At 37.0% G+C, this 21131-nt stretch overlaps 1 protein-coding gene across 8 annotated transcripts in view; it reads left to right on the top strand.

Annotated features, from left to right (window-relative positions):
• Positions 1 to 13427: 13427 nt before the first annotated feature.
• The window catches only part of EPHA5 (EPH receptor A5), a 411134-nt gene continuing 403430 nt past the window's right edge, over positions 13428 to 21131 (top strand). For all 8 annotated transcript variants that reach the window (XM_060417645.1, XM_042251463.2, XM_042251462.2 and 5 more), the window contains exon 1: positions 13428 to 14320. In XM_060417645.1, the coding sequence (XP_060273628.1) occupies positions 14161 to 14320 (160 nt within the window). In that variant the 5' untranslated portion in view covers positions 13428 to 14160. The remainder of the gene's footprint in view (positions 14321 to 21131) is intronic.

The following is a 21131-nucleotide window of genomic DNA, read 5'->3' as shown; positions in this document are numbered from 1 at the left end:
CACTTGAGAATTTTTTATGTCTGTGTCCTATAGCTCTGGTGTTCAGAGCTAAGGATAACATAACCATCAATTTATTTGCTTCAGGGTAACAAATATGGAACAATTAATATTTTCTTTTCACTGCTGATCAAATTATAGAAACTTTATTTCTGTAAGATGCATGATCTGAAATACCGCTGTGCTTTAATATAATCCATAGGTACCTAAAATGTCTTCTAATTGAGTTTCTTATTTCAGATCTGACAACTACAGTTCTGACAGAAAGAACAGAAAGAAAGTGCTTTATAACTTTATAACTCAAAGTAAAATTCACACAACTTAGAACACCTAAATACCTGAAAAAGACCCAAAATGAATAAATTAATTTGTCTGCACTTATTAGCAATTCCCAAACTAGGGTGTATGTGAACAGACCGGACTATAAGGTTGAAGCTGAAACTAACTTAAAAACAATGAAAAATTCAATTCCAGAAATGGCTATAAGAAAGAATTGTAAAAATGGATTTCTACTAGGCATTGAGCTGCTTTAGCCACACTTGCAGTCAGTTACAGTAATTTTATTAGCAGTTGTGTGCAAATTTGAATATTAATTATACACATGCACTGTTTCGTTAGAATTTAATGGATATCTTTCTAAAATACATTATTAACTAAAAATTAACTGCTTTTTGCTTTTTTAAGTAAAATTTGAGATGATTTCAATTTCTTATAGGGATCTAACCCAGGTCTCCTGTGTTATAGTCAAACACTTTACCCTCTGAGCCAGCAGGGAAGCCCAACTAAAACAAGGTTCATTTTTTCTTCTCTGCTTTTTACTTTTGGCTTCTATTTAAAATTGATACTCAGGATACCATCAAACATTTTTCAATAAGCTAAAAGGAAAAATGTATTCCACTCAAAACAAATATAAACCAAGGTCCAAGTATTAATGCAGGTTTTGATTTTTAGATTTACTCTTTGATATTACAGTTATTTAGCTATTCTTCCAAAATATAACTCATTAAATATTGTTTAGCAGAAGAAGACAAGAAAAAGTAAAGAGTAGAGAGAAAGCACATCATGTTTTTATTAATAAAATCTGTGTTATTTTAATATATTTTTGTGTTGCGTGATTGAAAAACGTTAGGTCTTCTAAATGCAAAGATACTTATAAATTGGCATCATTTTCAGAATTTTGCAAGTACATACAGAGGAGTCCAGCAAGCTACAATCATGGAGTCACAAGAGTCAGACATGACTTAGTGCCTAAATAACAACAATAATACCAAGATCTTAAGAGTTTGAAAACATTCCTAACACATCCAAAGATATATGAATTAGACATAATTCTAACACAGCAATTATCACAATATCCCCAAGTTTATTTATGAAAATATATTCCTATGAATAAGAAGGCTAAGACCATTTTGAAAAATCAATTTAACTCAATTCATAGTTTTAATATATATGCTCCTCAGATATTAGCAGACATTAGGCAACAAAACTTACTAGTGCATGTTTCCTGCCACTAGAGACTTTATATGGTGCAACCAAATCTAAATGCTACCTTAAAAGTAACACAGAAATTCAATAATAAAATTTCAAGAAGAGAGTCATTCATTCTTCAAGGTTGTGGCCTACTGGTAAATAATTGAATAAGTGACAAATGTGTGCAGATCATTATAAAATGAGAAGAGTTCACAGGCAGGGAAGCCAGAAGGATATTGCATTCAATCACATCACTAAGTTCACCTATATTTTGTCATTTCCTCTTATATTTCCATCCTTTAAAATGTTTTCAAAATCATTTTCAAGCATTCTTATTTGGAAGGTAATTTTTTATAAAAGAACATTCATGAACCAACACTTTCCTTAACCAACAACATTAAATAGTTTTCCTTATATTCAGTTTGAGTATCTTAAATTTCAATAAAATAATTTAAGCTCCACATATTTATTTAAATAACATTATATTTGGTCCAATGTATGATTTTATTTTATGCTTTCTGGGGGTTCCTTTCCATTCCATCTTTGTTTTACTAACATTTCTTTCTTCAGCGATTTAAAACTTAAGGTGCTAATTTCAATTCAATGAAAAAATTTTGACAAAAATAAACTCAAGGTATAGTAATATTAAAATTAAACTGTGTTTAGTCTCTCTAACTCATTTTCCTTACTTTTCTTCCTTGACATTTTCCTCAGTTCATATTTATCTTGAAGTCACAAGCAACATGTTTAAAAAATAGATTTGTCTTTTAAGACCATGAGATTGCAACACGACTTAGTGACGGAAAAACAACAAAAACAAACAAAAAGGTCTACATTTACCATTTGTATTATTCTTCCTATGTGACTGCTATCATTCAATAGTTATCATATAATTACTTAAGTGAGTGAAGTGAAGTCGCTCAGTTGTGTCCGACTCTTTGCGACCCCATGGACTGTAGCCTACCAGGCTCCTCAGTGCATGGAATTTTCCAGGCAGGAGTACTGGAGTGGGTTGCCATTTCCTTCTCCAGGGGATCTTCCATATAATTACTTATCTTTTCCTTAAACCTATGTTTTCCCTGAATAACTGTCCTGTTCTTTCTACCTATCAGTAAAATACCTCCAAAAAATTTGTGAATTATATTACTCTTCTCCTTGCACTAAAATGTATCTGGCATTCTATCAGTTTTATCTTCTGAAAGAAATCTTTCTTCTTGGAACTTGTAAAAATAAGGTAGCTAATTAATTTTTTCACCTGTTGATTTATGATTCAACTATCTTGGGCCTCTTATTTATCATTAAGCCACTTGTCTATCTTTCAACAAAATTTTCTGTTGTCTCTTTTCCTGTTCGCTTGCTCATTATGACTTTGTGTTTCTTTTTTTTAATCTCTGTATAAGTAATTTTAGTAGAGCTTTAGAAGTAATCTAAAGCAGATATATGCTATCTATCTGCTACCTTTATACAATGCACAACTTCATTGGAATTTTTAATTTGACTTTAAGCAAATCTGGGAGCTGTAAAAGTTTATTCACATGGAATTAAGGGTACATGAATATTTCATGCAGTTGTTTTGTAGTTTTTAAAAGTAGTTTTAATGCCAAATTTAGGTTTCAGAAATCCTATTAAGATGTTTGATCTATATCATGGAGCTCTTGAATTTTCATAGTGCTGTATTTCTACATGATAATGAAAGTTTTAACCCACTTGAAACAATTAGAAAATTCCAAGTGGGAAGATGGACTTCAATTAAAATTCCTAATACAAAATAATTAAGATAGTTGATTTTTGCTTTTGTAGTGCTTTGCCCACAAATAAATATGAATATTTCCATAGTGTGCATGGAGAAACTAAGTCATAATCCTATGCTCACATGTATGATGATGTTTAAAAAGAGACCTGGTTTCCCTTTTCCTCAGACCAACCACCTGACATTTCAAAAGATAAGAAGTACTGCTCAGCTTGAATGAACTCAAAAATATCTCTGCACAGGTATTTGAACTCATCTTTTGAAATGTCAGTATGGGACAAAGTGATATGATTTACTCATTCAGGTACTGGAATATGTATTGAGAGTATAAAATTTTTTTAAAAGAATTGAAGAATGTATTTTGAATAATCAAGGAAGTAAACCTTTGTGTGACTATTACTTCATTAAAATAGTTATCTATTATTATAATACTTAAAGTTTAAATAGAGGAAAGTTATTGTAGAATTTGTACATCGAGATATTCATATAATTTTCTAAAAATTTTCCTACAAGTATACTTTTATATTTCATATTCTAGTGACTATTTCACTTGCTGTTTTGTCTACATGTTGAATATAATTTTTAATAGAGATTTATTATACAATCACCTATAATTTATCTTGTATTTGTTGAATAAGTTGGAGGTGCAGTGGGAGTGGCTTTAAACTACATATCTTTAAAAATTAATGATAAACATAGCATAGCATATGGCTCAACAATTACATTCATGAGCATTTACTCCAAAGATGTAAAACTTATTTTCACACAGGAACTTGTAAACGAATTTTCACAGCAGCTTTATTTGTTGCGGCCCAAACCTGGAAACTACTCATCTGTCCTTCAATGACTGAATGGTTAAAGAAACTGTGGTATATCCATACCACAGAATAGTACTAAGCATTCAAAAGGAATGAGCTATTGAAATACTAACAACTTGGATGAATCTCAGGGAAATGATGCCAAATGAATAAATATACCTATTTTCATATTTTTATTAATTTTGATTTAATAAACAAATTCAGTCTTAAGAGTAAAAACTATTGATGAATTCTAAACCAAGGTTTTGATTTGTGATTTATGCTCCTGCTTAGTCCTTTCGGTGAGTCATCTGCTTTCTCAGAGGCTATCGGTACTGACAGTTAAGCCTATTTTCAATTTTAGCCAAAAAGGCCTGATAGTATCTTTAGAGTAATCAACTAGTTTTACTACAAACTATCACGAACATTTCCATATTTACCTTATGTTCTTTTGTCACTTTAAAATAGATAGTAATAGGTATTATTCTTCATAGCTTAATGTTTTTATAAAAGTTTATAAAACTAACATGAAGGAAATGTGAAGGAACACAGTTACTTCAAAAGTTGGCTCCATTTAGAGCCAATATAACTAGGGAAAGCTCTTGAGGGATTTTTTTGAGTTATGTTTTTTTCAGAATCGTGGCATAAATTGGCTGAAGAAAATGACTTTGGGAATATTCTCCTAGGCTGAAAGAATGCCCACCTTAGCTGAAAAAAAAAAAAAAAAAGGAAGTTTAGGTGCTTGAAAAAGGGAAAGATGAAGCGGAGTAGAAAGAAGGAAGCCAGCAAAATAGACACACAGAAAACATATGATGAAAAGTATAGCTCTATAGAAATTTTGTGATATTTCAGACCATAAAAATTTAGGACCTTGAAGTAAAATACCAATTTTATATTGATTCTGTGAAAAATCATTACTTTTCACATATTTTAAGAAAATTAGCTATTCAAAGCCACACATTTTGTAGCACAGTTAGAGTGATGTTGCCAATAGTGAAGCAAGTTCAGTTCAGTTCAGTTGCTCAGTTATGTCCAACTCTTTGAGACCCCATAGACTGCAGCACGCCAGGCCTCCCTGTCCATCACCAACTCCCAGAGTTTACTCAAGCTCATGTCCATTGAGTCGGTGATGCCATCCAATCATCTCATCCTCTGTCATCCCCTTCTCCTCCCACCTTCAATCTTTCCCAGCATCAGGGTCTTTTCAAATGAGTCAGTTCTTGCATCAGGTGGCAAAAGTATTGGAGCTTCATCTTCAGCATCAGTCCTTTCAATGAATATTCAGGACTGATTTCCTTTAGGATGGACTAGAGTATGAGAGTGAGTCCTTGAGGTATCAATACCCATTTTACCTAGGAGCCTCTTCCATGGACAGTAAACAAAAGCCTGGTTGCAAAGGTACCCCTTATTTACTTCTGCTATTGAGCAAATATATCAAGTTCCCCCCAGTAAACTATAGCTAGTTATATTATAAAATCTCCTTGCAGTCCAAGGGACTCTCAAAAGTATTCGCCAATACCACAGTTCAAAAGCATCAATTCTTCGGCACTCAGCTTTCTTTATAGTTTAGCTCTCACAGCCATACACAACTACTAGAAAAACCATAGCTTTGACTAGATGCACATCTGTTGGCAAAGTAATGTCTCTGCTTTTTAATATGCTGTCTAAGTTGGTCAACTTTTTTTCCAAGGAGCGAACATCTTTTAATTTCATAGCTGCTGTCACCATCTGCAATGAATTTGGAGCCCCCCAAAATAAAGCCTGTCACTGTTCCCACTGTTCCCCCATCTATTTCCCATGAAGTGATGGGACCAGATGCCATGATCTTAGTTTTCTGAATGTTGAGCTTTATGCCAACATTTTCGCTCTTCTCTTTTACTTTCATCAAGAGGCTCTTTAGTTCTTCTTCACATTCTGCCATAGGGTGGTGTCATCTGCATATAAGGTATTGATCCTGGCAATCTAGATTCCAGCTTGTGTTTCATCCAGCTCAGCATGTCTCATGATATACTCTGCATATAAGTTAAATCAGCAGAGTGACAAAATACACCCTTGACCTACTCCTTTCCTTATTTGGAACCAGTCTGTTGTTCCATGTCCAGTTCTAACCTCTAATGAAGTAAACCAGGTAGAAAGAAAAGAGGAACAAAACTGCCATCAACCAAGTGGGGGCTCTGGAGATTCAGTCAGGAAATACATTGAAACAGCTTGCATCATGGAAATTATGCCTTTCAGAATTCTCAGAATACTTGGAAATATTGTGGACATGCCAGAGAATAATTAAATCAAACAAATGATCATCCTTAACTAGAATAGAATAGGGGTAGGGGCTAACTGAAATAACTTTATTATATAATTTATGGTATTGTAGTATACATTTATTCATTATCACCATCTTTCAATTATTTTCTATTCCTGTTTCTCCTCTTTTATTTTTTCTTTCTGTGTGTGTGTTCATGTGTGTGTGTATATAAGTGCATATACATTTTCTTCTGGAATGTATTACTTTAATTTTTCACTTGTTACATAGTAGTAAATGCTATTTGTACAAAATACAAAATTAAAAGGTAGAAATTATCTCACCAGTCATATACAAATATCATTAATGGGACATACCGTATCATATTGAAAAAATACTTTGTATATGCCTTTATAATTTCAACTATACTATCTTTTTGATGTGCATAGATATTCTTCCAATCATTTAAATGGTTCCATAGTATTTTATTATACAGATGCATTTAGCTTTTTTTATTGAATGTAGTTTTTAAATTTTTATACATTAAGAATAACTTTGTTTAATCTTTTATTCCATTTAAATTAATATATTTCCTTAAATTTTAAGAAGTATAATTGTTGAATGTAAAGCTACCCAGATTTTAAAGGCCACAGTAAAATTGTGTAACCATCCTATAAAAGATATTCTGGATTCACTTCTCACCAGTAAAGCATGAGAGTGAGTACTTGAGGTTATCAATACCCATTTCACCTAGGAGCCTCTTCCATGGACAGTCAACAAGAGCCTGGTTGCAGAGGTACCCCTTATTTACTTCTGCTATTGACCAAATACATCAATTTCCCCCTAGTAAACTATAGCTAGTTATATTATAAAATATGTTCTCATATGAGTGGATTATTATGAATTTAAATTCAGTATATGCATTGAATTTAATAAAAACATTTCTCTGAATATGAAAAATAATACAGCTTATTTTTCACATATCAGCAAAGACTTTTGGAGTCCAGAAGGTAATTAGAAAAGTGGAATTTTCAATCTTGTAACTTTCCTGAGCACATCTTTCCTACTTCTTCAGCCCCCGAGAGTCCTTGTTATTTCAGCATCTATGTCTTCATATGACGCCAGTTATCCAAGATGCTGGAGGCAATCAGTGTGGGTCCTCGTCGACTTCAGCAGCCCCGGCTTCCCTAGTACACTGAAGTCTGGGTACTTGTAGCACATTGATACAGGGACCTTAGAGAAAAAGCCAACCACCAACAAAAAGAATTGGTAGCTCTTTGGAATCACTATAATTTATTTCAATATCTTGTTCCTTATTCTTCATTACAAGACCCTCTGTTGACACTCAAAAATACTGGAAAATTTTCTGTTCTCCACGTTCATTTTTCTATGGGAAAATAATGAGCACTGATTATTATTTGAACCTGTATAATAAGTGAAGTTTCTGAAGAGCGATGATTTAATGTAGTGCTAAGAAAAGAAATAACATATATTTACACTTTAATGAATTAAAATACTATTAATTCCTTTCAAAAACTAAACACTCAACTGATAATCAAAGAGATTTAAATAATATTAATCTTGTTAGATAAAAATTTGGGTCACTAATAGAGAAAAGAGATTCTAGGACCTTAAAAAAATCTTAAAAAAATAATAAAAATTGCTCTTATGTTAATTAAATTAAAATATAACATAAAATACTGAATATATTAGCATTAATTTGGTTGTGAATTTCAAGAGATACTATTCATTGCCTAAATACATTTTAATCAAGCTTTATCTTTGGAATCAAAATAACTGACATCACCATATATCTACCCTTTTCAGGAATTCATGGATCTGAAAAAGCAACTTCATTAGAGTATCTTATAGTTTCATTAGAGTTTCTAATATGTTTCTAAATCTTAGAATATGTTTATAAATCTTATAATTTCATACTTAAAATCTACCAAGGGTTAAATTTTACTTTGCCTTTTTCCCCCCAAATTGTCCAAAGAAATGATGTAGCTAAGTGATAAAAATATTTTAAAGATTATGTAAAAAATTGCTAAGATTACATAATATTTTAGGAAACACATTCTTTGGTTTATGAAATTTTGTTTAGATTATTTTTATAAACACTGCTGCTTGTGTTTTCTACCAATTACATGAGCTTCCTGCCATTTGGCAAAGATGGCATATCTCAGTCTTCTTATTTTCTTGATTTGGTCCATTCTCTCCACTGTACACATACAAGTTGTATATATGTTTTTCTGTACATGAGACAGTCTTTTTCTCCACGTAGTGCTCATTTAGGATCCTTCCTTTCTTGTTTTCTCTTATTTATCTATCTGACCTATTTGGTTAATTCATTTTAGATTCAAATAAACCTGAAAACTGGAATATTTTTATATATTAATTGTTTCCATTAATGCAAAATTCATGGGTAGTCGTCTTTTTTCCCTGATCAAATGGTTATCAAATTGATATGACATTACATTTTTCTCACACAGAGTCAGTGCCGTGAGTTAAAATTTCCACATCTTACCAGTTGTTAGACTGCCTAGGTTGCTTACCTCATTCTGTTAGTTTTGACATCATCAACATGGGACTAACATAGGCATGATGGAGTGTTAGTATTAAGTAAAATAGTTAATGCAAAACATCACATGATGCTTTATCATAATAAATTATCAGTAAATACTAGCAAGTCTAATTATTTCTGTTGTTCTACCTTGAATTCAGTGAAGATATATTCAGGTTTATTAATACATTGAATTTAACTATAGAACCTTCACCTATAGTAACTATAGGCTTCACTAGCTCAGTTGGTAAAAATTCAGCCGGCAATGCAGGAGGTTCCTGTTTGATTCCTGGGTCACGAAGATCCACTGGTAAAGGGATAGTCTACCCACTCCAATATTCTTGGGCTTCCCTGGTGGCTCAGCTGGTAAAGAATCCACCTGCAAGGGAGGAGACCTGGGTTCCATCTCTGGGTTGCGAAGATCCCATGGAGAAGAGAAAGGCTGTTCACTCCAGTATTCTGGCCTGGAGAATTCCATGGACTGTATTGTCCATGGGGTCACAAAGTATCAGATGCGACTTTCAGTTTCAGGCAATTCCAAAGAATGCTCAAACTACTGCACAATTACACTCATCTCACACACTAGTAAAGTGATGCTTAAAATCTTCCAAGCCAGGATTCAGCAATATGTGAACTGTGAACTTCCAGATGTTCAAGCTGGTTTTAGAAAAAGCAGAGGAACCATAGATCAAATTGCCAACATCTGCTGGATCATCGAAAAAGCAAGAGAGTTCCAGAAAAACATCTATTTCTGCTTTATTGACTATGCCAAAGCCTTTGACTGTGTGGATCACAATAAACTGTGGAAAATTCTGAGAGAGATGGGAATACCAGACCACCTGACCTGCCTCTTGAGAAACCTATATGCAGGTCAGGAAGCAGCGATTAGAACTGGGAACAACAGACTGGTTCTAAATAGGAAAAGCAGTACGTCAAGGCTGTACATTGTCACCCTGCTTATTTAACTTCTATGCAGAGTACATCATGAGAAACGCTGGACTGGAAGAAACACAAGCTGGAATCACTATTGCCGAGAGAAATATCAATAACCTCAGATATGCAGATGACACCACCCTTATGGCAGAAAGTGAAGAAGAACTAAAGAGCCTCTTGATGAAACTGAAAGTGGAGAGTGAAAAAGTTGGCTTAAAGCTGAACATTCAGAAAATGAAGATCATGGCATCCGGTCCCATCACTTCATGGGAAATAGATGGGAAACAGTGAAAACAGTGTCAGATTTTATTTTTTTGGGCTCCAAAATCACTGCAGATGGTGATTGCACCCGTGAAATTAAAAGACGCTTACTCCTTGGAAGGAAAGTTATGACCAACCTAGATAGTATATTCTAAAGCAGAGACATTACTTTGCCAACAAAGGTCCATCTAGTCAACGCTATGCTTTTTCCAGTGGTCATGTATGGATGTGAGAGTTGGACTCTGAAGAAAGCTGAGCACCAAAGAATTGATGCTTTTGAACTGTGGTGTTGGAGAAGACTCTGAGAGTCCCTTGGACTGCAAGGACACCCAACCAGTCCATCCTAAAAGAGATTAGTCCTGTGTCCTGTGTGTTCATTGGAAGGACTGATGTTGAAGCTGAAACTCCAGTACTTTGGCCATCTGATGCAGAGAGCTGACTCATTGGAAAAGACCCTGATGCTGGGAAAGATTGAGGGCAGGAGGAGAAGGGGACAACAGAGAATAAGATGGTTGGATGGCATCACTGACTCAATGGACATGGGTTTGTGTGGACTCCTGGAGTTGGTGATGAACTGGGAGGCCTGGCGTGCTGCGGCTCATGGGGTCGCAAAGAGTCAGACACAACTGAGCGACTGAACTGAACTGAACTGAACCACTCAGCATGTCACGTTAAGGTAATTTTGGACATCTTTTCTTTTTTTGTTGTTTTCATGAAAGCTCAGAACAAAAGCCAGATCCAAGCAGGGATCTGGGTTGATATCAGTTACCTTCACAATATAGAGGCCATAGCAGTTATCCAGAACAATGAGAAATACAAATATCATTGCCATTTTGTGCAAAGCAGTAGTATGAAGTAAAAAAACAAACAAACAAAACTAAACTAATTTTCATGCAATGTCATCATTCAGTGTAAGCATGCTGAATATTTCTAACGGAAGAATTCCAACACATGGTCAAATATAAGATTTCCTTTGAGATTGAGGCCCAAGACAAAGCACTCTTATTGTCTTCTCTGATTAACCTTCATTAGACAAAAAAATGGCTTTCATTTCTGTCACTGGGGTTCATGTTACAGCTGTTCATTCTTTCAAAGATATGTAATAAATATTATTAAACAACCATGAGAATGATGGCTGCTATTTAAGATAGAGAATGAAAAGACTTTGCATTCTCTATTTTTAGCCCCTTAAGGAGAAGATAGCACAATTCCCACCTTAGGGAACAGTGTCCCAGGTTTTCTTTGGCATACCTAGTCTAAACTCTCTTTATCCCAATATATATATTGAATATATAAGTTAGATAATTTATAAATTATAATATATGTTAGATAATTTATTCCAGTTTTTCATTCAGGAAGTATTGCCACTGTGTTGACTGATATAAAACATAAGCTATGGATACTTGGGGGAGGAAAACCAAATCATTTCTTTCTTAGAAGAGAAAACATCAGTCTTGAATGCCTGACTCTCCTCAGACACTGAGTAGGGTTTTACATGAGAGATGTGTGTGAGGGGAAGTGGTGGGGGAAGTGTTAAACATTTTTAGGAGGTGAAACTTCTGTAGAATGGAGTGCCAGATGTAAAAGCAGAGAAGTATGAGACATCTTAGGGAATACTGAATTGAGAATTTTAGTGTAAAAAAAAATAGAAAGTTTGTTTAAGCTCTTTGGAGTAGAAGGTTTTCAAAGAAAGGCTGAATAAATTTGGTAATTTTGCAGTCAAAGGTAAATAATTGGAGATAGATGAACAGAGTAGTAACAGAAATGCCGAGAACAGAGGAAGAGAAGAGAACTTGAAGATCTTCTCCAAATCCCTCATTTTACTGGATACAAGTCCTGAAGAAGTAAAACAAGCTCAAAGGCCCATTAAAGTGCCTATGTTTCACATACAGCATTATTATGTGTTCATAGACTTTAGATAACTTCCTTGATAGTCTGTTTGGATATTTTTAAATGGCTCAACTATAAATTTAGGGGGAGGAGCTTACATTTTGAGTGGTCTTCAAATAAAACATCCACTTTAACTTTGCATCTCACTGTGAAGCTTTTGGCCCAACTGAAAGACTGATTTACTGACATTCCTCTAAATTTGCTTCAATCATTTGGAGCACGTTTTAATAGAAAGAAGCTGCTTTTAGATTTCTGGTGCCAAAACATTTCAGGGGAAAAAATAAAGATGAGCATCCACCTCTTTTCAAAATTGCATCACTGCCACTTTATTCTTTCATTTTTATTTCAAATATTTAAACAAAAACCAAATGTCATCAGCTAATCATTATGAGAAATTTATTGTGAATACAAACAAGGCGCTGGATATTAAAATTATTAAAGTTGATGAGCAGACCTGCCTTTTTTGGGTGTGGGTGAAAATCTAGTCTTTACAGTAGTTACTACGCACCAAATTAAATGAGATACCTTTCATTCTAAAATCACACTTTTTTGTAGAAGTTTTATTTGCAGTCTTTTTTTTTAATGCTAGTATACTAGAACTGCCCTTCAGATGGACCTCTTTGAAAAAAAAAAAGAATGAGAAAATTGAAGAAAAATAAAACAAGAGTAGACATAATAGAGATGAAATATGGAAAGTTGATTGTTTTCAACAGTTTTTCTAAATTATTTCTCAATGCAGCAGAACACAAGAAATTAAAATAATTTTAATTTAAAATATCCTGAAATTAATTTCACTGGAATTTCATATATCTGCATATCATATAATTTCTAAAACATAAAACATTCCATCAGTGAGATTGAGGAATTAAATCATCACTTCTTAAAGTATGCGACAATTCTCAATCGCCAAATTCCTTGACTCCCTGAAATCTCAGTCGTAGCTGCCTTCTCTGTGTTTGGACAGTCTGCCGTTTACTTAGAAGAAAACGTTGACAAATTATCTTATTCCAGCCGCCAAAGTATTGAAAGAATAGAGCGGGTTAGTAGCAGTAAGCGGTTAAAGGGTGTTAAATAAACTAGCCACAGACTCGCACAGCTTAGGAATGCTGGGCGGTGTAACAAGGTTGTTAATGCCACAAGCCTGAGGTGGGCAGCAGGCAGTCGGCCAAACCCACGGCCCCGCTCCTCTGAAGGCTGCCTGCTGAATTGGGGCTGGTTTCCCTCAGCCTCCCGGGAGCCCAGGTCTTGGCAGGCGTCATCAGGAGAATTCTTCGCCCTAATTATCCGCGGAGGAAGACTCGCCTCTCCGGACACTGTTAAGGAGCACTCACCGCGGCAGCCGCCCTCACCGCGGCAGCCGCCAGATTACTTCCCTCCGCGGGTGTGGGACTCCGTTTAAGCAGCTCACACTTACAGTAGACTCTCACTGGTGAGGCTGCGAGCAGCCGAGGGAGGGGGAGCCGGGAGGAGGAGGAGGGAGAAGGGTGGTAGGCGCAGAGCGGGAGGCTGAGGAGACGCCGGAGCTCCAGACTCAGCAGGAGCGCGCTGTGGCGGTGCAGTTCCGAGCTCGCCAGCCTGGCCGCGCACACACCGCCTCTTCCCCGAGCCGCGGGAGCCTCCGGGCTCCGGGCCGCCGCTGCCGCCGGTCCCTCCCTCGTCAGTGCTCAGCCCTGAGCTCTTTCCTTCTGCTGGCGTCTTTGAACTCTCCGGATCTTTTCCTCCGCTCGCCTTGCTTGTCTTTCTTTCTCCTACCCTGTTGCCCCCCCCCCCCCCCAACATCTTCCTTTTTCCTTAGCCACCCTGCTTTTTTCTCCTCTTTTTATCGAGAATTTCTTCTTAAGATGACTTGTCGTCTTCACCTTCGCCCATTTCAGCCCTGAAGACTGAAAAGGAGCTTTTATCTCCCCCTCCTCTCCCTCCAGTGGCATTTCAAAGACCTCCATCCTTAAAAGTCTATAAAGAGGCACAGAACGGGACGCGGGACCTTCTCGACACCCTCGAGTCCAGTCCCGAACTACACTGTCCGCCGTCACTAGTATTTCATTTAACCCCAGTGGAGAGGAGGGTGTGGGGCTCTGGAAGCAAACTTCAGCCGTACGAGAAGCCCCGCGGTCCCCGCAAAGGGGCGAGCCGCGGGCCCGAAGGTGAAGGAGCCTACCGGGAACGGGGAGGAACCGCGAGCCTCTCTCGCCCCCTCCGCGAGGCGAGAGCTGTGGACTGAGCGGCGCGGGACAGCGGCGGCGGAGGCGGCGAGGACAAGATGTGGGGCTCGGGGCCCCGGGGTGCGGGACGCCGGCGGCCCCCCAGCACCCCTGCGTCCCTGGCCGGCTGCTCCTCCGCACCTCGCAGGGCGCCCCTCTGGACCTGCGTTTTCCTGTGCGCCGCGCTCCGGACCCTCCTGGCCAGCCCCAGCAACGAAGGTAAAGCCGTGGGGGTGGGGACCGCTGCGACCCGGGGCGGAGGAGCGAGGCGGGGCCTGGCCGCGCGGGTCCTGGCGAGCTAGACGCGGCCGCCGCGGCCGAAATAGCACCCCTCTTTCGGAACTAACATGGGTCGTCCGCTCTCGCTAGCCTTTTCCCTCCGGTTCTCAGCCGTCTCCACGCGTATTGTTTGACTTTAGCCGCGGAGCGCTCGGCGCGGAACCTGGCTGTGGACCTAGGCTGACTGAGGGGGCTGGGAAGTTGGAAGCCAGGAGGATAGAAGGCTCCGAGACCCGCGCCGGGAGGCTGGGTGCGGCTGGGTCCCAGTTGAAGCGCGTGGGGAAGTGGCGTTTCGGGCTTTAAAGAGTGGGGACTGTTTGAAGCGCAGTGACGGGGATCTCGGGAGCGGTGGGGCTTTTAGAAACCGTTATTTGGGGCTGGGGCTGGGGAACGTGGTGGGGGTGGCTGGATGCTTTTATTTTGGGGTAAAGTGCCTTCTGGGAGCTGCTATTTAGGACATCGCCAGCTGCTATTCTAGGGTGGGTGGTAAGAGCTTTTATTTCTCGCCGGAGGGGGGATGGAGAAGGACGGACAGCGCCTCACACCGTGGAGGTGTGCCGCACTTTGGGGGTCGTATGATCACCCAGACGAAATGGAAGTCTGGAAGGTGGGATGCCGCGGGAGGCGGAGGGTTCGGGGGAGGGGAATGTCGCCGCTTGGAAGGTGATGCTGGAACCCACCGAATCGGGTCTCCCCCACGTTTCCGAAAGGGAAAAGCTCCGCTCAGAATCCTAGAGTCCCCAGCTCTCTCCCCTATTCCTTATCCCGCGCTCCGGACCGAGAAGACTGTCCCTGCCTTGCACCCGGAGAGGAGGGCCGGCACGGGAGCGGCACCTGAGCCGCGCTCCTGGCTCCCGGATCTAGGCTCAAACCGCTCCGCTCGCCGCCCTCGGCCTCCGGGTCAGCTCCGCCACATTCGCTCTTCTCCCGCGCCCGGACCGCGCAGCCCTCCAAGGTGGGGGCAGCATCTTAGATCCCATGTAGGTTACGAGAAGATGGGGTCTGGGTGGTCAGCTCCACCACGAAAACATCAAAAACCTTCCCACCTCGGCGGGAAGGTTGGGGTTTCGATTTGGAGCCCTGGGTGCCTCGAGTGAGGCACAGAACCTTAAAAATGCCCTTACATTCGTGGAGCATGGGACGCGGGACCAGAAAGATGAAGCAGCAGCGGCGGAGTCGTGTGTGTCCTCGTGACTTGCACGGGTCGTGTCTTGGCTGTAGGGGAAGGGGCTGAGCTGGTCTCGGAGCGCTGCCAGCTTCCTAGGAACCGTGTGAAAAACAGGAAGGATCAATACTCCTCTCCGCACCCCATGAGCTGTCTTTACCCTCCAAATTTGTTTTTAGAAATCTGATTTAGGGGTTATATGTAGCTCGATCTATCTGTCCATCTATCTATCTGCCTACCTACACGTCTGCTTACCTGCCTACAATACCCCATGCTTAACACAAGCAGTCTGCATTTTTAACCTCCCTGGTAAAGTTGAAAAAGTGTTTTCTGAAGTCGTGTCCTTTTTTTAGTATGTTAGAAGTCCGGAGAATTATGACAGGGTTAGGAGTCCTTTTATGAACTGTCTTACTCTATTGAAAGGGGCAACCTGGTTTGGATTTAAAGAGTGATAGTAGTATCATTTTATTCTTTCGTGTGTTCCCGTTATGTTTCTTTCTTCCTTTTTTCCCCTGGGTATTATGAGGGAAAGGGCTTATGCAGAGGTGTGAAGGAGTAGTAGCTCTTGGCTAGAGAAAGGGAAGAAATGAAGTCTCAGGGAGGGTGGCGCTAAATGGGAATAAGGGTCCAGACTACGGAGAGAAGAGGTAAAAGGAAATGGAGGGAAGCAGGGAAGTAGAATAGGTCTCCTGTGGTGTTGTAAGAAGACCTGGAGTCTTGTGGAAGGTAGACTGGCTGACATCACGGACTTAATACCCACAGGTTGTGCTGTCCTTACCTAGCGAGTGGAACAGTAAAATTTGGGCTTCAGTGAGATGAGGATTGTAGGGGTCTAACCAACAGTGAGTGGTACTTTACCAGCCAGTGTTCTGAAAACAGTAGAAATAAAAGCATGTCTGTTGTTTGGGGCACATTTTGTAACTACACTATTTTACATAATTAGAAATAAAATGTTACAATTTTACATGTACATATATATGTGTATGTATTTGTATATTTCATCTGCTTCATCCCTTCTCTGCCCAACAGTTTTCTGTTAGTGTTATGCCAGACTTCTTATTAATATGTTCTTTTTGTTTCTCCATGATACTGCTAGTCTAATCAAAGAACAAGAATATAAGATATTTATAACAGCAATTTATTTATTTAAAGATTCAGATTGGAGTTTTCAAGTTTGCCTTTGATTGTTTTTGAAGGAACTTTGAAAGAAAGATTTTATGTATGCACTAACGCTTTTAAAAACTTGTTCTATACTTTGCTTTCTGCAACCTATAGATGCTTTGTGACTTCTCAGACTGTAGTGTATCTATCCATTATATATGTGTATGTTATTAATGCTCCCGTTATGCGATGAAAAGAAATCAAGTCAGGTAGAAATAAATGGAAGTTTACTTTTATAATTGGTACTCAGTCATGTTTAATATTTAAGTTTGGTTGACATAAATAAACAAAATTGAACAAAAAAAGTCAAATTTATATCTAGAATCTTGGACTGATATGAAATAAATGTTAAAATACACTGGGTAATAGAAATAAGAGGAAAATTTACCCTTTAGCCTGAACTCTATGATAGGGTAAATATATCTTTAGTTGTCTTACTACACATTTTAGGCATGAATACATATGGAAGAAGCCTTTGAGCTACAGTATAACACACACGACTTTTATTGTAGAATAATGCAGAGGCATATAAAAGGCAAAACATTTCTCTAAGATTGATCAGGCAGGACAAATATTAGCAAGTGTATCAACAAGTGAAAAATTTAATAGATTTAGTAAGTAAAGGAAGCGTGTCCACTGTTATGAATATTAGAGGTGGCCCTGAACTTATTCAGTAACTGCCACTTTTTGCTGTTGAGAGATATATTTGTAAACAAGCATTATTTGACAAGTGCTTTTCGCAGCAGGGATTCTTGGCCAATTACTGCTGAACAGCTCTGCATTGAAAATGATTCACCCGCAGTGAATCAAGCTTGATTCATTGAAGCTACAGTTAGTAATGTCCCAGTAAAGTGCTTCTGACAGTTGTCAGCAGTTTGTATTTGAAAAGTCCAGTTTCTTGTCTCTGAATGTTTTGTATGTTTGAGGAAGTGGGATGGAGGGACTCTGAGGGAGAAAAAAAAAAAAAACACCACATGAGGGGAAAAATTGAGGAGGGGTGCTGAACTGTTTGAAAAACAGTCATAAAATTGTAGATGCTTTCAGTGGAAATAAAGAAAAGGAAGAAAGTTTGTTTTAGGGTTTTTTCTTGGTTTATAATAGGACCAGGCCCATAAAACGATTGGACGACATAATAGATTTGTAAAACTAAATGGCTTTGTTGTGTGGCCTTGTCATCCGGTTGTAATTCATTTCCTTTTAGATAAAGAGGCAGGACCCCACAGAAAAACGACAGTAAAATTATTCCCTCACCAGGATGCTACTGAAGGAAAAAAGAGCCATTACCCCTGTTTGAATCGTAGATTGTTGGAACTAGGAAGGCACCGTGTAGAGTTTTGGCTTTTTGCTTTATAAACCTTGAATAGGGAGCAGAAGGTTGGGTCTTGAAATTTTAAGCCTTTTTTTGAGGTAGACAAAGATCTTCTTGGGTGTCAGGGTGACATGTAAGAGGATTTCATATCCTCATATAAGGCGGGGAAAAGGTTGAACAATTTCTGCATTTCTAATGGTTGCTCTCCTTTGATTGAAACTATTTTTATTAAAATATTGTCATTTGTAAATATTATTAGTTCTTTATCTAAGTCCACATAGGATATAGATAGTATGGGAAGAGGATTCTTTTTTTTTTTTTTAATGCTTAGAAATGTGTTAGTTGCCATTATTTTATATTATTAACATTCTGCTTTACAAAATGTGATCCTTTGGCGTTTTCTACATGAAATATCAAAATGAGATGATATAGCTATTTATAGACAAAACAATCCCAAAACATTTAATTAAACATTAGACTTTATTCATTGTTGCTACTGCAGAGAAAATGTCAGTTCTTTAGTTATTTTCACTACAGTTTTGTTGATTGACTTGACCACTTAAATCTCCTTTGTTTGGTGTGCTTTTTTTAGGTATTTTCTTGAGTGACCAATTTATTTCTCTTTCATTTAGAAGAAACCTTTTTACCTTTGACTATAAAAATAGGATATGATGTACATGATTAACGATAACAAAACATGATTAACATGATAACATGATTAACAAAAATAACGATAGTTATTTTACCTTTTATGAGTCAAATGTTCTTTTTCAAAAAATATGTTCTTATTATCTTAAAGAAAAAACTGTTGTAAAAATTGATTCTTTATGCTTTATTTTTTCAAATTAAATTAGCAGATATATTTTATTTTATTAAAGAATAACTTAAACTTAAGTTAGCAAAGGTATGTAATCATTCAAAGATGATTATGATATTTTTAACAATCTTAAAATAACTTTTACTATAGTTTTCACGAAGCAACAAAATTAACTGAAGTTCCAATATTCAGCCTTGCTTGTAAATCATTAAAAATTGATTGCAGTCTTTGTCCTTTTGTTTTCTTTCCAGAAACAGTGATATTAACTATAAAAGCAGTATGAGAAATGTAAATTGTTACAATAGAGATTCAGTGATTCTTGCTGTTCTAGTATCTCTGGCGGGTAGGTGTTTATAGAGAGTAGTTCCTACTGTTATGTTTTACTGGGTAAATGCATATTTAGTTATTTAATCAAAATGTATATAATCAGTTGGATTGGTAGTGATTTCTTCAAAGGTGTTATCCTAATCTATTGTATGCATAAACACTCCTAATGGTATTTTTAATTGACACTAAAAAATGTATCATATATTCTATCACAGACTAAATGGTACACTTACGTTTCTATAAATGTTTACAAAGTTTGCTTAAAAAATAATTTTATTTTTTAAAAATAAATAGATTTAATAAATAAGTAAATAAATAGATTTAAAGGTTCATATTTTTACAAAAAGTTTAACAAAATGTAACTTTCAAATAATAAACCAAATAAATTTATTCAGTAAGATATATTTAATATAAGAATGAATAACTGGAGATTCTCTGATCTGTTCATAACACTTTTGAAAGTATTATTATATAGGAATTAGAAAACTGGAAGGTTGGATAGTTATTCACTGTGAAAATCTTAACTGAATTGTTAGTTCTACTGAAAATGTTTAAATCAAAATATAAATGACCCATTTTTAAGTATTTGTTTTTTAACTTCCAAAATAGCATGAATACTTAGGGGTTCTCCCTTTATCATATGTTCACTTTTCCTGTTTTAGGTTCTGACTCTCTAGACGTTTGTTTGTTCAGAGTTAGTGAAATAGGTTTTAAAGTGTTTGAACAAGAAAAAAATTGACTTTTGAATAAGAAAAATGATTTAAGAATTTTAAATCCAAATTTTGGACAACAGCTCATTTTTTTATAATATATTTTGGTAACATAGACAAGGTGTTGTAACAGAGAACTTTTCACAAAAATAGTACGGTCTGATGTCATAAATTGTACTAGAAATAGCTATTTATAGATCAAACTACAAACAGTGGTACAGGTATTCCTGAGTATTAAAATTCAGTTGGAATTTACATTTTTCTTTTGACACTGGAGTTTCAGGTGTATAGGTTTTGTTCATTTCCCTCATTCTAATCACATAAAATAAGCAAAGGCTTTAATTTAAAGTTCATATTAAAACAACAGTAGAAAACACTTAATTGAATGATTTAAAACGTAATTCTAGTCAACGAATTTCATGAGAAATAGAGATTTTAAAATTCCCTTTAACTTACTTCATTATCATCTTAAAAATTTCTTAGCCTGTATAATGTTATTGTAAAGCAAAAAGTAAATAAAAAGAAACACTGCAAGGTACATAAGAACTGTCTGGTGAAACGTAGGGATTTATGATCTTTCATTTTTTTCCCCAAAGTTCAAGTTTGTCATCTAGTATCTCTAATGAGAATTCCATGTGTTGCAAAACTGTAATTTAGTAAGTGCACTACTTGGAGTTTTTGAAAACTCGGTGGCTTAGCATGATGAGTTTTATTACCAGCTGCCATTTTTTGTTGGTATAATTTTTAATGATTTTTTTAATCTTTAGCAACTTAAAGAAAACATAAAGAGACCTTTCTGTCATTTAAAACATGCTCAAAAATCCTTTTTAAAAATGTGTGTGACTTTTGTTTTTAGGATCTCATTGACAAGCTTTATTCTAGGTTGTTTTTCCTGTAGATTCCATAACCTTTAGTCTCTGGTCAGTTTGTGTGGTACTTTAATAATATCATCTAAACTATTTCTTAAACTCTTGGAATATACAAAACTTCATTGATCAGAAGTTGACCCTCAGTCATGCATTCCAGTGATTCAATGTTCATGGCTTTATTGCTATACATTTATCAAGCAGAGTGCAGATACTTGGCCTGATGATTGTGGTTTGTGCACATGGACTACTTATGGGGTATGTGTTAAGATTGTGGTGAAGCTTTTCAAAAGAAAGGGTAGGGAGGGATGTCAAGATGGTATCACTATGAGCTTGATATTAATAAAAGTACTTGGGTTTTATTTTTTATAACACTAAAAAATACCATAATTGCAT

This window comes from Ovis aries, chromosome 6, assembly GCF_016772045.2.
Source record: "Ovis aries strain OAR_USU_Benz2616 breed Rambouillet chromosome 6, ARS-UI_Ramb_v3.0, whole genome shotgun sequence".
In the NCBI taxonomy this organism is placed as follows: domain Eukaryota; kingdom Metazoa; phylum Chordata; class Mammalia; order Artiodactyla; family Bovidae; genus Ovis; species Ovis aries.
The sequence above is the reverse complement of the archived record's forward strand: the minus strand, read 5'-3'. Positions and strand labels throughout refer to the sequence as shown.